Genomic DNA, 12751 nt, shown 5'->3' with positions numbered 1-12751 from the left:
ATGCAAATGGAATGGGCAAGTAAGCGTCAATGCCTTATTATGGGTGATTTCAATCTGCCTCTAACTGATTGGAGTAAATGGGAAGGAAACTCGACATGGGGAACAAAATTTTTAAATCAACTAGATGACTGTTATTTGTATCAACACGTCAGGGAAAATACTAGAGAAAAGAGTATCCTAGACCTCATCATCACACATGAATCAGATGACATAACAGGGCTGACAGTAGAGGAACCAGTAGCAGGAAGTGATCACGGAGTTCTACGGTGGATGATGACGAGAGAGGTAGCAGAAGTAAAAGGCAAAGGAATGGGTTTTAATTTCAGAAAAGGAAATTACGATGCCTTAAGGTACTACATGGCCTCTATTAACTGGGTAGATATCGCGCAGAGAATGAATACAATTGAACTGTGGTACGCTTTTAAAACATTAATCACAGATGCCTTGAATGCGTATATACCATTAAAAAAATACTCCACGAGGAGGGTTCCAAGTTGGATGACTAGTGAAGTTGCCGCATTACTTGAGCAGAAAAAGGTGGCATGGAAAGGTTACAGAACAACAAAAAGTACTGAAGCCTATAACAGCTACAAGGTGATGTGTAATAGAGCCACAGAAAAGGTTCGACAGGCAAAGGCAGTTTATGAGAAATCACTAGCAAACAGAGCAAAGAGGGGGGATAAAGAATTCTTCACATATATAAATGCCAAGAAGAGCAGGAAAAACCAGATCGGACCTTTATGTAAGGGAAAGGGGATAGTAATAAATACACCAGCTGCCGTTGCAGATGAACTCAACAGTTATTTTGCATCGATATTTACAAATGAAAAGCCTTTTGTGGCAAAGGGAAATTGTGGGAGCGAAGTTAAAAAATATGTAATTAATGATATTGAAATTTCGCAAGATTATTTAATGAAAAAACTTTCGAGCCTACAGACCAGTAAGGCTCCTGGAGTTGATGGAATATACCCTATAATCTTAAGAGAGGCGGCAAGCGAGTGCATTGAACCATTGAGGCTAATTATGCGAGCATCATTAGACTCTGGGGAGATTCCCTTGGATTGGAAAAGTGCAAATGTATCTCCCATACATAAGGGTGGCTCTAAAAGTGAAGTTGGAAATTATCGACCTGTCAGTCTGACTTCAGTAGTAGGGAAAATCATGGAGGCAATGATCAAGGGTGGAATTCAGGATCATTTGGATCGAATTGAAATTCTCAAGGATACTCAGCATGGTTTCGTAAAGGGAAAATCATGTTTAACAAATCTGGTTCGCTATTTCGAAAGGGTCACTCACGAGCTGGATTTAGGGAATAATTTCGACATTGTTTATTTAGATTTCAGCAAAGCTTTTGACTCAGTCCCACATGAGCGGTTGCTTTATAAGCTGGAACAGGTTGGAATCACTGGGAAAATCCTTAGATGGATAGAAGGATGGCTTCAGGGCAGGAGGCAGAGGGTTGTGATAAATGGCTATTCCTCAGATTGGGTTGATGTAAGAAGTGGGGTTCCCCAAGGATCAGTATTAGGACCACTGTTGTTTTTAATTTTCATAAACGACATTGATGAAGGGATAGAGGGCGTGATGTCTAAATTTGCAGATGATGTTAAAATTGGGAGAGTAGTTAATGATCACTGTCAAGCTGAGCTTCTTCAGAGAGACCTAGATAGACTTCAGGAATGGTCAGAAAAATGGCAGCTGTGCTTTAATCCAACAAAGTGTAAGGTATTAACACCTGGGAAACAGTAATCCCAAAAAAACTTATTCACTTGGTGGAGTTCAACTAAAGCCAGTACTGGAGGAAAGGGACTTGGGTGTTACGATACGGTCAGACATGAAATTCTCTGAGCATTGTAAACAGGTTGCAAGGAAGGCCCATGGTGTCCTATCAATGATCTATCGAACTTTTGCAAGTAGAGATAGGGACGTGATAATCCCATTATATAAGGCTTATGTTAGACCACACTTGGAATACTGTGTTCAAGTATGGAGACCGCACCTGAAGAAAGACATCGAGCTTCTTGAAAGGGTGCAAAGAAGGGTAACTCGCCTGGTGAGATCGGCAAAAGGGCGTCCCCTTATGAAGAAAGACTTCGAATATGTGGGTTGCAGAGTTTGGAAACTAGACACCTTAGAGGAGATTTGATTGAGGTGTTTAAGGCTCTGAGAGGCATCAGTAAAATGAATGAGGACAAAATTTTCAAGATTATAAATGATGCTAGAACTAGGGGACATAAATTCAAGTTACGGGGGGAAATGTTTAGATTGGATTGCAGGAAGTTCTATTTTAGCCAGCGAGTTATAAATTACTGGAATAAGTTGCCTTCATGGGTGGTAGAGGCCGACAGTTTGGGGAAATTCAAAGGTCATCTGGATAGTACTTTCGGGTAAGGGAAGCACATAGGATGATAGGTTTAATTTCCTTTTTATTTATTTTTTATTTTATTAATTATTATTATTTAGTTATTTATTTTTATTATTTTTTTTTTTATCATTGTTTTGTTCGGATTTATTTTTTTTTTAATTTTTTTTTTTTTTTTTTTTTTTTTTGTTGGCTGGAGCAGCATAAGCCATAGGCTTTCTTGCACCATGCGGCCGTTACTAATACTAATACTAATACTAAAATGTTTTCCTTAGTTTTACGTAAAAGGCTTGAATGTCATTATTACACCCTCATCCACAGGCTGCAGACTAAATATAATGTTTGGCAATAGAAACTTAACTTCAACTTGTAAATCCACACATAGACTTCAGATGGAGATCACAGCCGAGCACATTATCCAACACCAAGATACCCCAGTGTTCAACACTCACTTTTCACAATATATATATATTTTTTTAATATCGCTGGGCAAAAATAAAATTTCAGCAAGTCTAGATATTTTGATTCACCCAGGCACTGCATATGCTTGTCACACAATGGGTAGATTAGCTTTACTATAAACATGCATAGCATGAGGTGTTTCCAAATTATAAACTACAAATGACTTAAATTTAAAGTCCTGGATGCAATACCACTCAGAGGAAGAATTAACCAATGGCTTTACATCCTTAAGCACTCTTCTCTTTCCTAAAAATAAACATACAGGATGACATCTGCTTCCAGAAAAGTCCTGTTTCATCAACATTAAAAATTAAAATATTTGAAGAAAATCTACTCTGGAAAACAAATCTTCGAAATTCCTCAGGGTAATTTTCAGTTATAATTGTATCTGCTCTCATTGATTTGTCAATTATTCATCAATACAGCAATCAAACCTTCCCTTTCTAGCTTTAACATTCTCAAATGGACTACTATGCTTTTCTTTTAAGACATCCCAAAGATTCAGCACTTTATTCATAATAATCTGTGTGCCTACATGCATACAGCACAGAGAGATTCTTTATCCATTCATCTAATAAATTTTCCATTTCCGTCATTAACACTGTGTTCGTCAAGGAGGGTCAATTCAAGCCAAAACAATATTTTAGCAATTTGTGCTCTTCATCTACTCTGTCTGCACAGCTGAAACTGGTAATAACTGTTTTTGAAAATGTTTTCTTTCATTTCTCCACTGAAAATTCTAGAAATATCTGTTAATTATTGCACAATCAGGAAAAATTTATGAATTAAGTTAAAACTAATTATATGCACATGTTGATTAGAATGTGTCACTTTCAGTTATTGATAGCAAGTTGTGTTTGCTGCCATGCACTTTCTTCCAATTAGTAACCATCTCTAGCTTTGTGACATTGAACTCGTCTAGAGTCAAACTGTTGACATGTGTACTTCACATTTCATGCAACAGGCACTCGTTAGTGAAAGGCTGTTGTCCAATTGAAGGTGTCCACTGAAGCATGCTGTTTTTAAATTTGCATTTTGCTCACCGACAGGTCTAAAGGGAGTTTTAATTATTAATTAAAAATATATGCTTTTAATATAAAAAAAAATGGAATTTTCACAGTTTGGTTTTTAGGAACATTAGCAACTAAGACCATATTGCTCTGGGGATATGTGGTGGTCATTCCCTGACCTTTCCGCATCCTCCGTATTTGGTGGTCATGGGCTCGAACCCTGGTCTAATCAAGAAGCGTGTGCTATGCACTGCTGCTCCTACCCACCTGGCTGCAGAGGCGCCACTTTCACAGTTGTATTCAGAAAAGATTGAAGTTATAGTGGCATCAAAAAGAGAACAAATTTAGTTTTTTCTGATTTTTCAAAACATAGACATGTGGGGTCTAAGTGGTCCCATGTAATCAGAAGGATAATCCTTTTCATGACTGCAGATGGGTTAATAAAAATCAAGTGTTAAAAATTCTGGGAGCTGTCAATGGTGTAACACTTCACAGCCTTTATGAATTGTCTTTCATAATTGTCCTTAATGTAGACATAACTTGAAATCTCTGCCCACCATTTTAACACTACTGCCTGCCCTTAGTTTTCAATAACTTTTAATCTTGTTTCAATACTCACGAGACTGCATGTTTTCTTTTCATGATTTTCATCACAATTACTCTGGCTTGACCTTTTCAACAATGTTGAATATGAAAGAGGATTAAAATATAAGGGATAACCTTAATGTAAAGAGACAATAATGTTTTAACAATGAAACTAACTATATACACACACACAGTAATTTTGAGATGGTGCAAGAACACACAATCTCAATAACAACTGAAGGTCAATGATGGTGAATCTCTGCGAACAGATAAACTGGGACCACTCACCTGATACTACTCATCTACAGCTTCTTGTAAAATATTTTTACATAGAAAATTTTTGAATGTTTTTATTTTTTGAAATAAACCATGCCATTTAATGAAAACACTTTCGAGCCTACAGGCCAGTAAGGCTCCTGGAGTTAATGGAATATACCCTATAATCTTAAGGGAGGCGGCAACTGAGTGCATTGAACCATTGAGGCTAATTATGCGAGCATCGCTACACTCTGGGGAGATTCCCTTGGATTGGAAAAGTACCAATGTATCTTCCATATATAAGGGTGGCTCTAAGAGTGAAGTGGGAAATTATCGACCTGTCAGTCTGACTTCAGTGGTAGGGAAAATCATGGAGGCAATGATCGAGGGTGGAATTCAGGATCATTTGGATCGAATTGAAATTCTCAAGGATACTCAGCATGGTTTTGTAAAGGGAAAATCATGTTTAACAAATCTGGTTCGCTATTTTGAAAGGGTCACTCACGAGCCGGATTTAGGGAATAATTTTGACATTGTTTATTTAGATTTCAGCAAAGCTTTTGACTCAGTCCCACATGAGCGGTTGCTTTATAAGCTGGAACAGGTTGGAATCACTGGGAAAATCCTTAGATGGATAGCAGGATGGCTACAGGGCAGGAGGCAGAGGGTTGTGATAAATGACTATTCCTCAGATTGGGTTGATGTAAGAAGTGAGGTTCCCCAAGGATCAGTATTAGGACCACCGTTGTTTTTAATTTTCATAAACGACATTGATGAAGGGATGGAGGGCATGATGTCTAAATTTGCAGATGATGTTAAAATTGGTAGAGTGGTTAATGATCACTATCAAGCTGAGCTTCTTCACAGAGACCTATATAGGCTTCAGGAATGGTCAGAAAAATGGAAGCTATGCTTTAATCCAACAAAGTGTAAGGTATTACACCTGGGAAACAGTAATCCCAAAATAACTTATTCACTTGGTGGAGTTCAACTAAACCCAGTACTGGAGGAAAGAGACTTGGGTGTTATGATATGGTCAGACATGAAATTCTCTAAGAATTGTAAACAGGTTGCAAGGAAGGCCCATGGTGTCCTATCGATGATCTATCGAACTTTTGCAAGTAGAGATAGGGACGTGATAATCCCATTATACAAGGCTTTTGTTAGACCACACTTGGAATACTGTGTTCAAGTATGGAGACCGCACCTAAAGAAAAATATCGAACTTCTTGAAAGGGTGCAAAGACGGGTCACTCACCTGGTGAGATCGGCAAAAGGGCGTCCTTATGAAGAAAGACTTCGAATATGTGGGTTGCGGAGTTTGGAAACTAGACACCTTAGAGGAGATTTGATTGAGGTGTTTAAGGCTCTGAGAGGCATCAGTAAAATGAATGAGGACGAAAATTTCAAGATTATAAATGATGCTAGAACTAGGGGACATAAATTCAAGTTACGGGGGGGGGGGAATGTTTAGATTGGACTGCAGGAAGTTTTATTTTAGCCAGCGAGTTATAAATTACTGGAATAAGTTGCCTACGTGGGTGGTAGAGGCTGACAGTTTGGGGAAATTCAAAGGTCATCTGGATAGTACCTTCAGGTCAGGGAAGCGCATAGGATGATAGGTTTAATTTCCTTTTTTTTTATTAATTATTATTTATTTATTTTATTATCATTGTTTTGTTCAGATTTTTTTTTTTTTTTTTAAGGCTGGTGCAGCATAAGCCATTGGCTTTCTTGCACCATGCAGCCATTACTAATACTAATAAAATTTTGGTTGGGGGAAGGGATACATGCACTTTAGGTAAAAAAGAAAGCACTTCATTTGTACATTCTTGTGATGGTATCTACTTTTATTAGTTAGCCATAAAAAGAGCACTGAGTGAAGAAACAAATCTAGATATCTAATGAAAACTGATTGCAGAGTTTCTTATGAAGGCAGCTTTCTGCTCAACTTCAAATACAGTTCCACGATGATCAAGAATTCTGGAAGTCAACATCAATATCCTCATTGATTCTATGCATACAAGTAGGTAAATCTCTCTAACAGTAAGGCAATAATTATAGAGCTTACATTAATTACAAGTAATGTTTTGACCCAAGTATATTTTCTCAGATGGCTAAGGAAAAAGCACAAATATACATTAATCATCACCCCAGCTCAAAAATAATATGAATATATACCTAATTTAAGCTTTTACAGCTAATATGAATTTAGACTTAAGCTTTTTTCTGCCATTTATCCTGCCATAAGTGATGACCTATTGAGAAAGGAGTGTGGTTGAGTGGAAGAAGACAAATGGACACTGCACTTCATGGTTATTAGGTGAGTTCCCCCCACCAGAGTTCAGTGTTGGGACCATTGTTATTTTCTATATTTATCAATGATATTGATGAAAATATAATAGGCTTAATGTCCAAGTTTGCAGATGATGCAAAAGTTGGCATGTTTATTAATGACAGTAACGATGGTATGCTGCAACAGGACAGACCTAAAGAAGTTGGGCAGTTAGGCTGAGAGATGCCAACTAAAGTTTAGCATTGACAAATGCCAAGTACTGCATATGGGTAGCAATAGCCCCACAGTAACATACCAACTATGCAGTACTACAGTCAAGGTGGTCGAGAATGAAATTACTTGGCAGTAATTGTGCAGTCAGATGAAATTTTCGGAGCACTGCAGACAGGTTACCACAGCAGCTCATGGGGTCTTGTCAATGATATACAGAAATTTTGACATCAGGTATAAGGCAATGGCCAAGCCACACCTTGAGTACTGCATACAGGTCTGGAGGCCTCATTTTAGGAGGGATGTAACACTGCTGGAAGAGGTACAGAGAAGGGAAACAAGATTAGCAATGGGGACAAAGGGGTGCTTTTACCAAGAAAGGCTTAAAGTTCTGAAAAGTTCAGCATCTGGAGACTAGGCACCTGCGAGGTGATGTGATTGAGGTGTTTAAGGCTCTGAATGGTTTGAACAAGCTTTATGCTTATGGGATTCTTCCTCTTGCACATATTATGCACTTGAGAGGGCATAAATTCAAATTGAGGAAAGACAGTTGTAAAATAGATGTGTGGAAATTTGCCTTTAGCTAGCTAGTGGTTGATTGCAGGAACAAACTTCCATCTGTAGTTGTGGAAGTTGATAGCTTAAACAGATTCAAGAAAGAACTGGATAAACATTTGCAGCAAATGGTTAGGTGAAAAAGGAATTTTTTGGCTGATACTGTATAAGCTTGTTTTCTTGCATCATATACCACTACTAATACTAAGGCTATCTTATCCTGACAGAAAAAGTTGTCAGCAAGGAAAAATTAGCAAAGGCACATGATGCAAGAAAGCAAGCTTATATAGCATCAAACAGAAAAAAACAGGCCCTTCTCGTTTCACCCATCCATTCGCTCCAAATGTTTGTCCAGTTCTGCCTTGAATCTGTTTAAGCTATCAACTTCCACAACGACAGAAGGAAGTTTGTTCCACCAATCAATCACCCGCTGGCTAAAGGCAAACTTTCACACATCTATCCTAAAACTGTTTTTCTTCAATTTGATTTATGCCCTCTCAGGCAATTATTCTGAGCAAGAGGAAGAATCCCATCAGCACTGAGCATGCTCAAACCATTCAAGGCTTTATACACCTCGATCAGATCGCCTTGCAGATCACTCAGCAATTTGCAAAACTTAAGGCTTTCTTTGTAAGAGCAACCCTTCGCTCCATTCCCTAATTTTGTTGCCCTTCTCTGTAATCGTTCCAGTTCTACATCCTTAAAATGAGGTCTCCAGACCTGTATACAGTACTCAAGGTGTGGCATGACCATTGCCTTATACAAGGGGATAATCACCTCCTTATCCCTGCTAGAAAAATTCCTGTATATCATTGACAAGACACCATCAGCTACTCTTGCAGACCATCTGCACTGCTCAGAAAATTCATATTTGCCTGTACAATTACCCCCAGGTCCTTTTCACTTTCTACCACTGTCAGTGTAGTACCACACAGTTGATATGCTACTCTAGGGTTACTGCTTCCCATATGCAGTACTTTACATTTGTCAATGTTAAATTTCAGTAGCCACCTCATCAGCCCTTCTGCTCAACTTTTCTAGATCCTGTTGCAGGATCTAGAAAATATCTTACACTGACTAAAAACAGCACATTTGTAGGATGGCATTTTTCCAAACACCTACAAACAGACAAACTATTTTGCATCAGCCATGTGGCATTATGGCAAATAATCAAAAAAACAAAAAGGAAGTTAAATATTCTGCAATTATTATTTATCCTTGGTATTAGCAAATAAAAATCAACCTTGGTTTAAATCTTAAAACTTTAAAAATAAAATCTGAGTTCTGGAAACAGTAAGAGCTTTTCATTCTGTTTCAAAATTTTTATACATTTATAAATAACTTACCAAAGGAGGAACTAATTTCTCAGGAGGCAAATGAAGTGCCATTACATCAATAACCTAAAAAAGAAAAATGCTCTTATTTAAAAAAAAAAAAAAAAAATCAGTATTAGATATAAAAACACCTAAGATAGGTAGGTGTGAAAAATATAGGATATTTATGTAGGTGTGAAAAATATAAAAAGAACAAGATCAGTAAATGCAAAGTCCCTCATTTGGGTAACATTCCTAGGCAACTGGTGTTTTATATTTAATATAAAAGCTAACAAAAGAAGAAATTATTCCATTATATAAGGCAATGATTAGAATCTGGAGCATTGCAATCAAATTTTGAAAAAAGCAGAGCTGAGTCAGAGAATATAAAGGGCAACAATTGATTATGAATACAAAAAAGCAGGCCCCCGTTATAACGCTGTTCGCTTTACGCTGTTCTTATATTATAACCCGTATCTGACTATAACGCTGTCACAGATCACTATAATGCTCTTTTACAGATTGCATTTTTGCCATATTTAACAAAATCGTTTCATTTGATGGAGTCGGTAACTTGAAAATGAATAGCAAAACAGCATTAAAATGTTTCCCACGCCGACTTGAGAAATTTTCCCATGCTCAGTAAAATTTTCTCGCATGCTAATTTAACGCAGTACAGTGACTTGTTACGTAGTTACGAGATCAACATTTTAAAAAATTATCAAGTAAATTGCTTGTAATATTTGCGTTATATGCATTTATCCAAAGACTAATCATCACTCAGTACAGTATTAGACATCGTGCTTAACGGACAGTTTACTTGAACATTGTATCATAATTAATGCAAAAAACGCAGTAACATTTTCGAAGAGTTAATAATGGCCGATAAGAATGAAAAAGCAATGTCTGGACGCAGTACGAAGACTATAAATGTAAGAAAAAGACTGAACTTGAAAATTAAATTAGACGTTTTGAAGCAAATCGATTCCGGTCAACGACAACAGTCGTTGTCGTTGACCGGAAACAGTCAATGACAAGCGGATGTGTGCCATAATTTAGGACTTGTAAGTTTAACTGTAAGAACAGTTATAAAAAAATAAAGAATTAATTTTAGCAGCGGGAAAGATAGCTGTTCCACTGCAAGTAACTAGGGCTAGGCCGACTATTAGGATTGAAATGGAAAGACTTTAACTAATTTTATTGAAGATAATATCCAATGCAGAATTCAGTTAAGTTAAATATTATAAGAGAGAGAGAGAGATTAGCCAATATAATGACCTGAAGAAAACTCACCTAAAAAAAAAAAAAAAAAAAAAAAAAAAAAATGTGGAACCATTTAAAACTGGTAAAGGCTGGTTGAATAGATTTAAAATCTAGGGAGAAGTCGCAAGTGCAGATCAAGGAACCGAAACTTTCAAAAAAGAACTTGTTAAAATTATTGAAGAGGGGTATTGTGTGCTATACTTCTCAACAAGTTTATAACATAGATGAAATAGGACTTTTGTGGAAACGAAAGTCTACAAGAAGTTTCATACTGAAAGAAGAAAAAAAACATGCCAGGTTTCAAAGCGGCGAAGGATCAGGTGACTTTATTGTTGGGTGGTAATGCTGCGGGGGATTTAAAATTAATACCCCTTTTAGTTTATTTAGAAGAGGGCCAACCCAAAATCGACACATTGTTCATGATTAAATTCATCAATTAAATTAAATCAATTAAAATCAATTTAGATCAATTAAATTCATGATTTTAATTGGAATTTTAAGTTTAATTTTGATACGTAAGTAGTTACCACATAATTATATATGTATGTAATGCAGAATATTTTATATATACAAATTGAATATTAAATATTTTGACCGACATTTGTGCATCTTTTCACTACTATTTATTATTGATTAGGAAATATCCTATGGCACTGACCGCAACTTACAAATACATATGTTACCTTATGGGAATGCGGCACTCGCTTAGCGCGGATTCACTTAGCGCTCTGTTTTTCCAGAACGAATTATCAGTGTTAAGAGGGTGTCACCTGTAGTACAAAAACAGTAAAAAAACAAACATGCCTCATTTTGTAGAAATGAGAAGCTTAAGTAAACATAAAAGATTATGCAAACACTTCAAGGAAACAATAATTAATAATGGATACACACTGCAATTATATGGAATGAATATTTGCTTTTTAAGCAAATGCAACAAAGCATCATTTAGCCAATTATAATATTGTGAGTTTTTCTGTTTTTGTCATATTTACTTCTCTGATTTAAATAATTACACTCAACTCTTACATAAATTAAAACAGTAGCTTGGAAGATCACTGATCTAAATGTAGTTAACATTATCTATTAAGTTGGTGCCATCTGTTTATTGATCATTGCCCACACACTGGATTATTCAGACCTCTCCTACCAAACTTCAGGAGAGTGTTGAAGCAATAAAGAAAAAAAAAAAAAAATCTTATCAATAACAAGTCTGAAAACCCCATCATACTAAGTTACAGCTTCTTGAAACTCTGCTATCAAAATAAATACTTTATCTTTCATTTATTCATTGATCATCTATTTACAGAAAGAAAATACAGAAACGTGGAAATATAGACATATAGCTTAATAACTTAGTGGCCTATGCAGATTTCTGATAATGCACAGATTAAGTTGTTAGTTTATATTTTTGTATGTCAGCATTAGGGTCCATTTAGACGTAAGCTATACAGTCTCCATACCATATCATTGGCAGTGCCATGATCTTAATGTTGTCCAGTTTATTTTCAATGCACACATATTTTGCACAGTGCTGGCATATTAGCATCCAGCAACAGAGGGTGTCCGTACCACATTTTCAGATATCGTCAGCAATAACAGTTTTCACTGTGGCCATATTGACACTTCAAAGTGCCATCGCCCACGAGAGGAGGAACATGTATATAATATCTGGCACAGCCCTTAAATGCAGTTGCCTATGTACAGCTCTTCTAGAATTATTTAGTTTCATTACTTAAAACATATATTAGTCATTCAGAAATTTTATTTATTTGGAGTGTTGGCTGAACTATAATTTTGGTTACTTAGTTATTTAATTATTCAGTTAAATTACTGTTATTTCGAGTTATCTAGTTTATTTTTATTATGAATGATGAGAAACAGAACTTAAAAAAAAAAAAAACTTGAGATATATAACCTGAGATAAGTAAATAAAAGCATCTTGTTATTGTTGTTATTGTTTGTTATTTGGTTTTTAGGAGCATTAGCAACTAAGGCCATATTGCTCCGGAGATATGCAGTGGTCATTCCCTGACCTTTCCACATCCTCCGTATTTGGTGGTCATGGGCTCGAACCCGGTCTAATCAAGAAGCGTGCCACGCACTGCTGCTCCTGCCCACCTGGCTATGGAGGCACCTGCATCTTGTTATAACAAGATGCCATTTTTATTTACATATCTCAGATAAATTATATAAATGTTTATTTACATTTTATTGTCATGCAATGAGGTGAAATGAAAAATGGTTTGATTGTTTCTCTAACGCAGAACACTTTAGCATCTCAGACAATATTTTGCTCTGTGTGTGTGTGTGTGTGTCCCCTTCCAACTGAGATCAGCTAACTAAAGCTCTGACTGAAAAAACCTTTAAGAATTCCTCTAGTCTCTAACAGAATTCAAACCCAAACCTCTCCAAACAAGCGACAAGTGGTGAAATCACT

At 36.4% G+C, this 12751-nt stretch overlaps 1 protein-coding gene across 2 annotated transcripts in view; it reads right to left on the bottom strand.

Annotated features, from left to right (window-relative positions):
• The window catches only part of LOC150082577 (importin-4-like), a 186556-nt gene that overhangs the window by 86369 nt on the left and 87436 nt on the right, over positions 1–12751 (bottom strand). For both annotated transcript variants that reach the window (XR_016547194.1, XM_090377536.1), the window contains exon 12: positions 9085–9138. Coding sequence is in view for 1 of the 2 variants with exons in the window: in XM_090377536.1 (XP_090233662.1) it covers positions 9085–9138 (54 nt within the window). In the remaining variant the exon portion in view is untranslated. The remainder of the gene's footprint in view (positions 1–9084; positions 9139–12751) is intronic.

The sequence above is a fragment of the Mastigoproctus giganteus genome, chromosome 7 (assembly GCF_048544385.1).
Source record: "Mastigoproctus giganteus isolate SK-2022 chromosome 7, ASM4854438v1, whole genome shotgun sequence".
Classification (NCBI taxonomy): Eukaryota; Metazoa; Arthropoda; class Arachnida; order Uropygi; family Thelyphonidae; genus Mastigoproctus; species Mastigoproctus giganteus.
The sequence above is the reverse complement of the archived record's forward strand: the minus strand, read 5'-3'. Positions and strand labels throughout refer to the sequence as shown.